The sequence below is a fragment of the Drosophila arizonae genome, chromosome 2, assembly GCF_054131065.1.
Source record: "Drosophila arizonae isolate 15081-1271.41 chromosome 2, UAZ_ARI_1.0, whole genome shotgun sequence".
In the NCBI taxonomy this organism is placed as follows: Eukaryota; Metazoa; Arthropoda; class Insecta; order Diptera; family Drosophilidae; genus Drosophila; species Drosophila arizonae.
In genome coordinates this window covers 16,623,570-16,637,935 of record NC_142922.1, presented here as the reverse complement: position 1 = coordinate 16,637,935, position 14,366 = coordinate 16,623,570, and the positions used below count along the sequence as shown (strand labels likewise).

Below are 14,366 nucleotides of genomic sequence, written 5' to 3'. Positions count from 1 at the left end.
TAGCTAAAATGTTTTTAATTAAGTGCAAATGCCAGATTAACGATTACAAGAAAAACACGTTCCATTAAAACAAAACGCCATGAACAGCTGAACGTACGATTCGGCTTTCGCATTTGGTTCCATTCCGTTTCGACTTTGCTCGCCAACTGTGACTTTTCCGTCAATCACAATCACAGTCGCAGTCACAGTCACAGTTGCAGTCACAGTCACAGTTACAGTCCCATTCACACTCATCACAATCACCGTCATCACCGTAATGTCTAATGCCAACTAAGATTCGTGCCACTTGACGTCAGTCAATTAGATTTCTACACAAGTTAAAAAAAAGACTCTGATTATGTCATGGCATCAGAGATTATAAAAAAATTAGTTCTAGTTGTTACACTCGAAGAAAATATCTAGCAGAAGTCAAGTAAAGTAGGCTAGAAACAACATTTTTCCATATATAGGACTTTACCTTCAATCCAGCAACTTGAAAGTATATTAAATTGAAAAAAATAAGATCTAAATGGTATTCCCGAGCTGCTACGAAAATCTGAAAAGTTTGGAGCCTACATGAGAGAGATTGTACTTTAACTAAGAAAAGTTGCGCTTGTTCCATTCCTAACGTTTCACCACCCCATAAAATTGAAATCCAAGCGCATCGTTTCTCAAGAAATTTTTCTTTAATATAAAAATCTCTTCCGATTTAATAGCTTTTATTCCCATTCCGTTTGTTTCCTTAACTGTACCGGAATACTTTGAATTTGCAAAGCAGAGAGATTTCCTTCAAAGATGCTTTGAGTGTCCATTGACAACGTTAAGAGGAATTCGCTCAAAGAGTGATTAATATCGCTTACTTACTTCTGGAGGCCTATTACACAAGAACGCCATTCAAGATTAAATTCGCTGCTGAGAAACAAAAACAACAAAGCCTTTGATGAACTTTGGTTTACTGAGCATTAATTGTTAAGCCGAAACAGGCAGCTGGTCTTGAGTTGGCCTGGCTTAAAGGAAATCTTAATTAACGCATAAACAATTTACGCTTATCTCGTTACGTTTGCCTTGGCTAAATTCATCAGTATCTATAGAGGTAGCTGTGGCTGTATCTGTATCTGTATCTGAATCTGTTGCTGTGACTATCTGCGACTGTGTTTGTCTAGCTGCTGGGCTCTCTGCGAGTGCGGCCATCACCTTTTGTGGTCATTAAAGCGCCTTAATTTTCATTTTGTGTCTGCCTGCAAGGGCCACTCGCCAGTTGCCAGAGAAGAAGAAGTCATTCATAAATGATTAACGTGCCTCGGCGGACGGCTAACTAGTCGTCGGTAACCTTCACACAGGCAATGCCAAACGAGGGCAGTTGCCGGTTGCCCGTTACCGAGCTGACAGTTGCCAGTCCGGCTGCCCGGCATTGACGGAGACTTTTCCCCATTTCCCATTTGCCGCTTTATCTGCACGATTATCAAAATACAAGGAAAAAACTTAATGCCAGGCCATAAAAAAGACAACAACAACAGCAACAACAAAAGCATATACAAACAAAAAAATGATATTTGTGCCCACATGAGTTTAGTTTTTTGTTTTTATTTCGATTGCTCATACTCAGTGTGCAGAGTGAAGAGCTGTCTGTGGATGCGATCTGTTTAAGAGCCTAAGCAAAGTTCACTAAACGTTGGGCAATCTAGCTTATGCTAACGATATACATGTACCTATATTTGGCTATCTACTCGATTAGCTCTACAGCACAAGTTATTGGCCATAGATCATGTTTCCCAGTAATTACGAATTGTTTACAGGGTATCTGCTATGCACACACATATTATGCTGACATCTTAAACAGCCTATAAAATATTACAATGTAAAGTATTCATTTTCAAGGAATTATGCTCTGCTGCTTTTCACTAAAAATCGATAAATATCGATATTTTTTGTTCTTTTATTTTAACTGTTTGTTGGTCAAAGTTACACAGTACGGACATTATTAGCATTGGCTCCTCTTCAGGCATATTCTAGGGTATCTACTAGTTGCACACACTCAAGCTCCCGTATTTCATGTGAGTGCGCACATAATTTTTTTTCACTTTTGTGTATGTTTTTCGAACATATTTTGTGACGCTCGGTAATTACGCTGAAAAACTCATTTGACGGCTCGCACTGTCACAATGTGAGTAATAAATCTTTTAATATGTATAGACATATGTATATAGATATATGTAGGTATGTATACATATAATTTGGTGCCGGCGCAACGGCCAACGCACAGGCCAAATTGTATCTCATAGATACGTGCTATCCGTCCGTCCGTCCGACTATCTCTGTGTGTACTTTGTATTTTATGTCTTCAGTCGGCAGTGCAGCTTAGCTGGGGATTGGTTCGGTTCAGATCGGAACTCATCTCATTTCATTCCATTTTATATGCCGTGCCTTCTCCGTCCGTCAGTCCGTCCGTCCGTCCGTCCGTCCCTCTGTCTGTTTGCCTGTTTTAAAGCTGGCCGCAGGCAGCAGTCGCTGGCAGGGCTATTAAGAGTGCAATACGCGACTGTGCCTAGCCCTACAATCATTACTCATCTGGGATTTGAGTGCGGCTAACGGACGGGACGGGACGGGCAAAGGCTGCTGTTGCCGCCATGCACCATGTTGCACGCCGCACGCTGCATGCCGCATTGTCAATGGAAGGAACAAACAAACAATGAGCGAACAACGTGCACAAAAACTAAGTAACTGCGAGTGAGATGCGGCCTGCTCGATAGCTCGGCTAGCAGGGGGGCAGATACAAGATACAAACTACAAGCTACAAGATACATTTGAGGCGCATCTGTGTGTGTGTGTGTGTGTGTGTGTGTGTGTGTGGCACAATTTATGGCTTCCCACACACAGATATTGAGACCGTGTGTGACTAGAATATGACAAGTCGTAAATGTCGCACAAATGCTTACTCATTTGCAGCATCTGCAAGATACATAGATACATCGACTCACTGCTCGCTGCTCACTGCTCGCTGCTCGCTTAAAATCAATAAACAAAACGAGCTTTGAATAACATATCGCTCAATAAACATAAATTATAATTTATTAAACCTTTGCCACGTTCTCCTTCCATCATTTCCATTCCCATTCCCATTCTCATTCTCATTTCCATTTTCAATTTGGTTTCAACAAATTGAATTCGATTCATTTGTTTATTTTCGCAGCTCTGTATCTTCGCCTTGGGACTCCCTGCCAGGTCTTCAGCTTGCTTAGCTACAAATTTCAGTCTATTACGAAAAGAGATAAATAAAATAAGATCTTCAATGTGAAATGAAAATTAAAAGCGAATGATATATTATTTACGTGTTGATTTTTGATGTTTGCTCATTAAAAGACGCGCCGGGCAACTATTTTAAATATTTTAATTATTCGCATATTCAAATGTTTATAACATTTTTTCAGCTGCGTGGGCGATGCAGCGACACGGCGCGACGTCTGCAGAGGCAGAGGCAGAGGCAGCGGCAGCAGCGTCGTTCGCTGAGGTAATTTTAAAGCATTTTTAATTGCTGCCCGAGTCTGTTAATCGCTGCCAGACCAGCTGACGTCTGAATTTTGTTTGTTATTTTTCTTTTCTTTGAGGCTATTACGAATGGCACTCGGTCTAGCACAGAGACCGGGGTTAGTTCTAGCTAAAACTCAAGCTGATAGCCTCTTGGCAGCGACTTCAACCTTCACAACTTGCAACATCATTTGGAAAAATATGAAACGGGCACAACACGAGCGTGTGTGTGTGTGTGTGTGTGTGTGTGTGTGTAAGTGTGTCCGAGTCATGTGGCGTTTTAGAGATGATTGTGAAAACACTTCACTGCATCGAGCATACAATGAAAGCCAGAATGAGATAGATAGAGGAAGGGGAGGGGAAATGGCAGCCCACATTTACTACGAACTGCAAAGACGACAGCGTCAACCATTTGAAACATGAGCCTCGTGAGTGCTGATAATACTCGAATATACACACATACATACATACATACAGAGAGACATATATTTATACATAGGTGCGGGCACAGCACGACGGAGTGTGAGTGAGAGGGGGGAGATGGGACTGGCTAGTGACAGGGCTGGCAGAGCAGAGGCCATCGATCCATGAACAATGCGTAATATTACATTTCATTGTTCATTATTCATCATCCATCAATTATGTTATGACTGTTTTTGTAAATGAGACCTCAAAAACAGGCGCAGGCCTAATCTCCATCTGAAAGTTCTAACTCAAGTATTTTCTAATTAGGAATGAGTCATACTTCAATTCTGAATTCAATTTGAATAATAATACAAACTCTTAATGAAATATATCTGAGATAAGCTATCTGGAGATTGCAAAAATTTAAATTGAATTTTCAGGCAAAAACAAATTTTTAGAGTGGACCTTACCAGAAATATTGTAGTATATATTTCTCCCTTCTGCTATTCCCCCTCCATTTCAAGAAAAAGAAAAGTTTGCATTTCATTTTTGTTTGCTCAAATTAATTATTTATTAATTTGCTTATCGTATCGTGTTTTCCTTTTATGTTATTGTTTTCTTCAAGGTTTTCTTTTGCATGCAGCCCAATATATTTGTTAATCATATCGAATAATATACTATATTGAATTCAGTTGATAATATGCTACAAATCAGATGGTTTATACAATAATCATATCCGCATATATATATATTTATATGTATTTTATAATATATATATGTCCTTGCATTAGTTAGGTTTTTCAATTGGATAATTTACATAAATCGATTGACCTGACAGCTAATCCATATATATTTATAGGTATACATATAATTAATTAAATGCTATATATATATCTGTTATGTATATAAATTCATGTACAATAGTTAAGCAGCTAAGATCTGAAAGGAAAAACCAAATGCTTGTTTGGAAACTTGGAGTGCATAATCAATCATTGAATAAAACTACTATCACATTTAAATAGATGTATCTATGTATATCTATATATGCATATATAATATATATGATATTTGAAAACTATAAAAACTAAATATGTATATTATTATTGATGAATACACGCAAAGCAGATATGAAAACTTGTCGCAAATTGTTATTTAATTCAATATTTTTTGTTCGTTTTTTTTTTATTTTTTTATTTTATTTTTTTTTTTTTCATTCAGCTTTGGCAATTTTTCATCTCTTCCTCTTGCTCTCCCACTCAATTAGCTCTGCGCCCCCTTTATATTAAATTCCATTTAAAATTTAGCATCTTATTACTATTTTTATTTTCATATACATACATATATAAACGACAATAAAAAAAAAATTGAAAATTAATGCATATTTAAACATTAATTTTTGTTCACAGCAGAAATTTATGTTAATATTTTTTTCATATGCATATGTATATAAATTTATTTTTTCATATATATTGTTTGTTTTTTTTTTTTTTTAACATATTTTGCATTTTTACGCTCAATAGGTTTTCGTTAATTCAGCGCTTAAATTTTTGTTTTCTGTTTGCTTCATAAGTTATCGGGGCTCTCACCTCACCTCTGACCGCTGGCCATACATACACATATATTTATATATGTATATATTCATATTCATGTACTATAATTTGTTGATGGCCTAGTTAGTTTAGGTATATGCTTTGCTTCATGCTCTCTCTATGGAGTGTTTTTAGGGTATTTTTCTTATGACTGTCTGCATAGGCGTAGTTGGTTTCTTGTCTAATTACTATATAGTTAGTTGCATTATATCGTCCTCTCTATAGATGTATATATATATATATGTATATATAATATGGTATTTACTCTTGTTGTTGTGTTGTTGCTGGTGTTGTTGTTGTTGTAAGTCACAATATGGTTGGCTAATTTATATGTAGATTATCATATATGTATGTATGTTACGCTAGTGTTTAATGTTAGTTCCATAACTGCTTTTAAATGTTGATACGTAAATGAAAAACCCAAAAACAAAAATAAAAACAAATATCATAACATATAATTTATTTAATTTGCGTGCGCGGCTTTCGTTAAGTATAGATCATGTAATATAGATATACATAAATGTATATATGTATGTATGTATATGTGTATATACTATCTGTGTTTGCAACATCCACATTATACTTTAGTTTGTTTTGTTAATTGCTGCTTTTCAAATATGATGTGCTCATATGCTACATACATACATATACGTAGAGAATATGTATATATACATATATATATCCTTATCTGTAACTGTATTTGTAGTATACCCCAACTGCACTTAGGCAGCACTAAGCGTTAATGCTTTTAAATTTTTTTTTTTTTTTTTTGTTAGTTTTTGAGTTTTTCTCTAGCTAGTTTTACACTTTTTATATTTATTTGTAACTATTCGCTTGTTGCCCAGTGTAAAGTTATTAGTTCAACTTTTAATCGTAGGCCTTTGCAACCTTCCCTCCCTCTCACACACACTCTCCTTAGCTTGGGCAGTTTAAGTGTTTTGACTTTGGCTGAGCTGCTCGCTAAGTATGAATAATATTATTTTTTTTTTTTTTTTCGGTTTTTTGTTTTCACGACTTTTGGGCCAGCCAAAAGTGCAGCTCTATATAATTAATTTTGCTTTGTGTGTGTTTGTTTTTTATTAAATATTTTCAGGGTCTCTCAGTTCAAGCTAAATGTCGCAATTTGAGGTTAATAGGGTATTTCGAGATTCAATTAAATTCTGCATTGGGTGGCTCAATTTCTAAAGAAATAAAAAAAAATACGTAAATTAATACGAAATCATATTTGATCTCAGCTCTGACTCATGCATATGTGAAAACCCGATTATAAAACACCAAATCAAAGTCAAATTTCTATTTTTTTTGTCTTTCTTTGTATAGCATTTTTGGGCTTGACCGCAAATTTATGGCCGAGCTGTGCTTGGCTCATCCTAATGCCTTAATTTAGACTTTATTTTTAATTATTAATGCATTTTATTTTTTGTTAATTTATTTAAAGCCGCTTAAATTGCTCTGCCGCATTTCTACCTGTATAGTCACGCATACAAATTATGCTAATTAGTTACAGCAACTAACGATTCGCTTTTTTCTCTCTTCTCATTTTTTCTCTCGCTTTTTATACAATTTAATTAAGCTTATTAAAACTGTCACTAGCTAAAATACAAAAAAAAAAAAAAAAAAGACAACAAATTCGTTTGGCATAAATACATATTTAATTGTAAATGCGGTACTTAATTTACGACTTTAATTAATACTAAAAGGCTTTTCAAAAAAGTTTGCTGTCATTAACGAAAAGCCCGAAAGGGCGACAAAAAAACATAAATAAAGATAAATTATTTATGTATTTGTGTATATAAAAAACGATTATAAATTTCAGCAAAACACGCATAGAAAATTAATGTATTTAAAACTGAAATTTAAATATGCATATTTAAAAAGTGGGCAAATGCTTTAATTAACTCACAAATCGGATCTTAGTCTGACCCCAAATTCATCTACTTGCAAGAGTGCGAAAAAAGGCGAAAAATGAATGAATGAATGGAAAAAAAAAACAAACAAAAACAACACACAAACTGGTTGCCCATGCGTCGGCGTCTCGTTGCGCTTACACGCTCACTCACACGCTCGCTACATCTATGTCTGTCTCTGTTGCTCTGCTCATAAACTTGGGCTTTATGACCAGCCTCAATGCGACGCGGCATCCCTGTAATGCTCATGCTAACCCGACCCGCCTTCGTCACCTGCTGCACCCACACACACATACACACACATGAGCAAACGTACTCCCGCACACATTCACAGACACCGTTTGTTAGACAGCTTCCTCTGTCGACGTCGTTGTCTGTCTTTGCTTTTCATTTTGCGCTCTACTTCAGTTTTTATCGCATTTTTGTTGTTGTTGGCGGCGCTTGCTCTGCGTGCCTCTGTGTATATATGTATACAAATGTGTGTGACTTTATATTTGTTTTTTTATTTGCTGGACTTTGTTTAATGCGCTTTGCGTCATTTCATTTTGAACAATTTTCGTGCGTTTTTACTGTTTGCATTTTTCAGCTTATATTTAAAAATAACTAATCATCTCTGTGCATGTGTGACTGTGTGTGTGTGCTTAATTTGATTGTGTATGCGCGCTTTGGGTGCCGTTTTATTTGCGTGGTTTTGTTTGAGTTTGCTTGCTTTTTTTTTTTTTTTTTTTTTTTGTATTTAATTTTTTCGCCTTTTATGTGTTTTTGGCTGGACCATTATTGAGTTTATTTATCTCTGTTGATGACTTTTAAATGGCACCTGCCTTGCCTTGACTATGGGCTGGGGCTGGTGGGAGATACCGTAATAAATGCCAAACACAAAACCAAATAAACCCACATATTAATTATCATGTAAATACAGAAGAAAGCTGAAAGAAAAAAATTTCTGCCTATACGAACTATTCATTCACTGATTAATTACCAAAAAAAGAAAAAGCCTCTTGGGCTAAGTAGACACACACCGGTGCTGAGCTCATTTCTATATAAATAAAAATACAATAACTGAAAATAAAAATAATAAAAGTGAACACTTGAATCTTCGAGTGCTACACTTGAGAAACATGCCCATTATCTTTGAAGATTTGCCTGAAAAATACAATCAACAGTCCACTGTAAAGTGCAGCTTTTGTTTCATTCCAATTTAGCTAAGGCTCAAGCACCTTCACACACACATGCACTAAAAAACATGCATGCACCCATAGAATATGACGACAACGACCTCGCACTGAATGAAAGAGACTGAAAGCGAGGGACAGGAGAGGCAATAGATGGGAAAGACACACACAACAGTGGGCAACAGCTGATATTTTGCGCAATTTCAATGGTTTTCACTGTTTTGTTGTGATTTTTTTAATGACTGTCAATTGGCATATACATATCTACTGCATTCTAATCTATATTCGAATTAGAAACTAATAGATTGCAATCATTTGTCAGACTAATAACAACATACAAAGTGAACATTTTTCTTCTTGTCTGTCTAATTTTTTCTCTTTTTAAACTAAACAAGATTTGATGACGCTGCTTTCTATATAGTACACATACATACACCTATGTATACATACATATACATATATAAATACTACTATAATTGGAACTGTGGTCCACATAAGCAGTCGCGGCCAGTTCCTGTCTGTTTTTGTTGTTTTCTTGCCTTGTCTTGACATGAGTGCGGACTCGTTTGAATTTAGGGCAGACTAAAGTGAATCATGTGAATGGATTCGCTTTAACGGAGTCACAAATCAAATGGTTAAACGAGTCCACTTTTGGTCAATGGGAAACGGATGTCGTTTTCTGCTTTACGCCTCTCGCTCTCTCTGTTTATCTTTCTTTATATATTTCTTACTTGAGTGAAGCATTTTGTTTAATTGAATCGACAGCTGTTTTATACATAAATAAATAGAAATAATAAGAAAATAAAAAAACAGAGATGGCTAGCCCTGTTTTCTTTTAGCCGGATCTCCTATAAAATTCGATTTTGTAAGCAGGAAATTAGAAATTGAATATGTTGCGAAATACGTTAGGAAATTTGTCAAGCTATCAGGCAAACGAAAATATTTGAATTTAATTAAATGATATGATTTCACGGTTTATCGCACGGACAGCTGAAAATGCTCTGCATGGTCGCATCAAACTAATCTCTGTAAACATAAAGCGCTCATTATTATTATGTGGGCTGGGCTCATAATTAACGACTTCGACTGCGACCTCCCTGCCTTTCAACCACTGTGCGTGCGCGGCAGAGCTGGAAAGTCTTCCATCAATGACAACAATCAATCACAGCGACAGACGGCGCGAGGGATGTGGAATGCGGGATGCGGAGAGGGAAGAGGGAGTTGACACCAAAACCGAGGCATAGCACGAGGCGAGCTAGAAATCAAATTAAAGCAGCTCACACAGTGACAACAGCAAGGCGAAATAAAAAAAAGTGTAGAAGAAAAAAAGAAGAAGACAAACTAGAAGACAGGCGACAAACTGTAAAGTAATCCAACAAAGTACCGACGGCAAATGCCGTTACTGCGCTCTTTTGCGGCAGTCAAATCGAATGCTTAACTGCAGCCTGAACTCTCTCGCTTTCAACATCTCTCTTTCTCTCTCTGGTTTTGCTACTGTCAATTGAAAACACAATTTACTACATTTTAGTTTTAATTTGTTTTTCTTTTTTTTCTTCGCATATTTCGCTACGAGTTACGTCGCAAAATTTGGGAATAAATTTTATTTTCATTTTAATATGTTTGCACTTTGTATGTGTATGTGTGTGTGTTTTCTAGCTTCTTCTTCTTTCATTCATTCCTTTAGTTAAGAGATTTAGCATATTTTCTTCATTTTACTTTGACTTGAGTAATAGCATGGGCTGTATTTGTTGTGTATAATAATAATTAAATAAGCATATGTTTTAGTTTTTAGCATTTCATTTACTTGTTATTATTGTTGTTTTCTTGTTGTTGTTGTTGGTTTACACGCATTGTGTTTAGATTTGTTGGTTTTTCCTTGTTTAATTTAAATTAAATTAGTTACTAAAATTATTTTATAACAAATATCACTACAATAGTTTGCATTTTTTTGTTTGTTTTGTTTGTTTTTTCATATCTTTTCTTTTCTCTTCTTACTTGTTTGTTGTTTATCGAATTACTACAAATTACATTAAAAAAAATAAACAAGTAATCTTTAATTATTTTTTTTCTCTTTTGGGCTTTTTGGCAACAATCGTTCGCAGCTAATTTAGTTATAAATCAATAATTAAATATTTATTGGCTTGCCAATTGCCTCGGCGTTAATACGAAACACTTTTCAATTTAACATTAACATTTTGTATGACAATAAAAAAAATGGCATGATTTGAACTTTAAAACAAAATTTCTTATCTTTTCCTTTTCAGTTTATCACAATTGCAATTCTGTTTTACTCTTATGTTCTCATGTTCTCAAATAGAAAGCGAAGCAAATCAAATGCCGCCGTACACGCACACTGCACACTGCACTCAGCGAAGCTTTTTTCGGGCCCCTAAGCGTGCTGTTATACCTATACCAATGCATAGACATAGATACACATATGCACATGCATATGCTTAGAGCACCGTTCTTTTGCTTCTGCTTTTGCTCTCTCTTTTGGCTATGCACGTTTCTTTTTATTGTCATGCCGTTCGTTTCGTTTACATGCTTAACACCAGGCACATTGCAAGCCCTACAGTAAAACAGGATACAGTGAAAGAATAAGAGAATAGTATAACAGGATATTCAAAAAGCGTTTTGCAGTTAATTTTCTTTTTCTTTCTTTCTGTTTTCTACGTCATTGACGTTTACTTGGTAAGCGTCTGTCTCAGTTATTGTTGTTGTTGCTGCTGCTGTTGCTGTTATTGTTGTTGGAGGAGGATCACACGTTGTAGCAGGAGATTTGCTGCAGTTGCTGGAATGTTGGCGCTGCCGCTGCCGTCGCCGACGTCGCCGCCGTTCCGAAGGGCACAAACGAAGCCGGACCCAAGTTGGCGCCGGCCGCTGCTGCTGCGAGGGAGGCGGCCGCCGCCGCTGCTGCTGCGTAGGGATGCATGCGATGCTGCGTGCGTAGATATTGGCGGTATTTGCCGCTCAGCTTGTCTGTCGACGCCGTGGGCGGCAGGCGGTGCATGGGCGTGGCCTCAGGACCGGCCTGATAATTGCTAGGAACAGTCGCCATCGGCGAGCGGTCAATGAGCAGCGCAGTCGCCGCCGCTGCCGCCGCATCCCAAGGCGCCACAGGCGGAGGCAGGCAATGCTGCTGTTGCTGCTGCTGGTGCTTGACAGTGCTGCTGGTGTAGCTGTTGCTGTTGCCGCTGCTGCCCGACAGCAAAGCGTCCCGTTTGCCGCCGGTGTTGGCAGAGGCGGCCGCATTGCTGCTTTTTGCCGAATACAGCGACGCCGCATGCTGCAGCTGCTGATGCGTATGCGTGTGTGGGTGCGAGTGTGTGTGTGGGTGGGAGTGTGTGTGCGCGTGTGGGTGTGAGTGTGAGTGCTGCTGCTGCTGTTGCTGGTGTGGCGTCAGCGCAGCGGCCAATTGCTCCCATTGACTCGATGCCGACGTCGCTACTGCTGCTGCAGCTGCCGCTGCGGCGGCTGCGACTGAGTTGGCTGCTGCGTGGCTTTGGCTTTGGCTTTGACGACTTTGGTTGCGATGTTGCTGTTGTTGTTGCTGCTGTTGCTGCTGTCGCAGCTGTTGTTGCTGTTGCTGCTGCTGCTGCACTGGATACAGCGCCTGCTGCGACATTTGTGACATTTGCTGCTGCTGCTGTTGCTGCCGTAGCTGCTGCTGGTAGGCTGCCTGTCGCTGCTGTTGTTGTTGCTGTTGCTGCTGCTGCTGTTGTTGTTGTTGCTGCTGCTGCTGTTGCATTTGGGTCTTGCGTCGCGCTGCACTGCTGCTGCTGGGCGCCGACGCCACTGTTGCCGCACCGCTGCCCAAAGCCGCTGCGCTGCTCACAGCACTGCTGGCAGCACTGCGCGCACTCGCCGTCGCCGTCGCCTGCATATTGTTGACGAACGGGCTGCGCCGCTGCGACTCCATTTTGCGGAAATAGCAGGGATGGATCATCAGCAGCGGCTCCACGCGCTGCCCGGCGGGCGGCTTTGGCTGATTGGGCAGCTCGTACTCGACGCTGCAGTCGACGTGCAACGGAATGCTGTAGTCCTTGTTGCTGCTGACTGAGCTGCTGCTGCCACTGCTGCTGCTGTTGTTGTTGGCGCTGCTGCTGCTGGCGCCGTTGCCAGCAGCTGTTGCTGAGACATTGCTGCCGCGCTGGCTGCTAGCAGCAGTGACCTGTGTCCCAACTGCATGGCGTCCATTGTTGTTGTTATTGTTGGCGGGTGGCTGCTGTTGTTGTTGGCGTTGCTGTTGCAGCAACTGTTGTTGATGCGCCGCAACTGCAGCATGGTACATGTGCTGTTGTTGCTGATGCTGCTGTTGATGGTGCTGTTGTTGCTGCAGCTGTTGTTGTTGCTGCTGCTGCTGTTGCAGCGCCGCCGACATGCTGTGCGAAAGAGACGACATGGAGGACATGTCGTAATTAGCATAACACGCAGCCATCGTCATTTTATACTTGTTGGTTTTCTGTTCAACACACACAAGATTTAAAGCTTTATTTTTGTTTTTGTTTACGCTTTGCTTAATTTTTCAGCATTTCATTTTTTCTTCTTCTCTTTAGAGCTTTTCACTGCACTTAGACTTTGACAATTTTGTATTTTTTCTTTTCTTTCTTTCTTTTTTTTTTTTTTTTTTTTTTGTTTGAATTGGCACTGGTAATCCAAGAAGTGAGAAATAGACAGCGTTTAACTGTAATTAAAGCTGCTGTTTATCCGAGAGTGTGTGTGTGGTTGTGTGTATAAGAGGAACGTTAATCCATATGTTGCTGCTGCTGCGGTTTTATAAATATTGTTTTTTATTTGGAATTTGTTTTCGGTTTAGTTTTGTTGATGTTTTATAATTTTTTGTTGCTGTGTCGCACCCGTAATTCAATTATTTTCCGTTTATTGTATTGTTTAATCAGTCTTGTTTATTTTCGTAAACTATTTAAGCTGCAAATTGAGTTTGTGTTTTGCTTGTTTGTTTTTTGTTGTTGGTTCAGTCTTTATTTATATGCAAAAACACGCGTGCAGTTTAGTTTTATTTATCATACGCTAACGACAGGCGGATAGGTTTGCCCGAACACGTCCGTTCACGTTGAGCAGCGCAAGCGAAATGAAACGAACGCTTCACTGTTATTAATTTCTATTTCTTTTTTTTTTACTTTTTGAGCATTCAGCGCGTAAATCAGAGAGCGGTATGCTGAATCGGCAGAGACGTGCTGAATTGAGAGAGAGAGAGATCAATAACAGCTGTTTCACGACGCAAACGTAAATGTTAAGATGTTTGTTGTTGTTTTTGCATTAGGACTATTTTTTTTTCTTTCGTCAGTCATGCACAGACACACATAAGTATGTGGATGAATTTTTGTTGTCACTTCATAAAATATCTTGCTACTATTATTCAATGCTTGATGCAATTTTCAATTTACTTAAATTGAAATAAGTTTATGATATTTGTTATAAGAAACACTTCCGAGTCCTGTTCACGCAGCTGTCTGCACGCGTCAAGCTCTCTCAAGCGACTGCCTCTCGCAGTGTGGCCCTTTTTGCTGGCCAGCATTTTACCTGCTGATGGCTATAGCTGCCGCACAGCTGATTGCCGACTAGGCCGTGACGTCGGCGCGTATTCAGCACTCACTCATACACACGCTGCTTTGTTATCGTTGCTGCAAACGCTTAAGCCAATTGCATTCAGTGGCTGTAACTGAAACACATGCCGCATCACATGTTGGCTCTCACTCTGTCTCTCTTGTATGCTCTGTGTGTCTGGCTATGTGAATGTGTGTGTGTGTGTGTCGGCTTAAGTGTTGGTG

At 38.8% G+C, this 14,366-nt stretch overlaps 1 protein-coding gene across 1 annotated transcript; it reads right to left on the bottom strand.

The window, feature by feature from the left end:
• Positions 1-8,114: 8,114 nt before the first annotated feature.
• corto (centrosomal and chromosomal factor corto) lies at positions 8,115-14,091 on the bottom strand. Its single transcript, XM_018000705.2, has one exon. The coding sequence runs from the start codon at positions 13,019-13,021 to the stop codon at positions 11,336-11,338; it is 1,686 nt and encodes a 561-aa protein (XP_017856194.2). The 5' UTR covers positions 13,022-14,091; the 3' UTR covers positions 8,115-11,335.
• Positions 14,092-14,366: the final 275 nt, after the last annotated feature.

Bases quoted from the DNA above. Each gene is read 5' to 3' on its own strand.
- corto (XM_018000705.2), bottom strand. From the start codon at position 13,021: ATGACGATGGCTGCGTGTTATGCTAATTACGACATGTCCTCCATGTCG.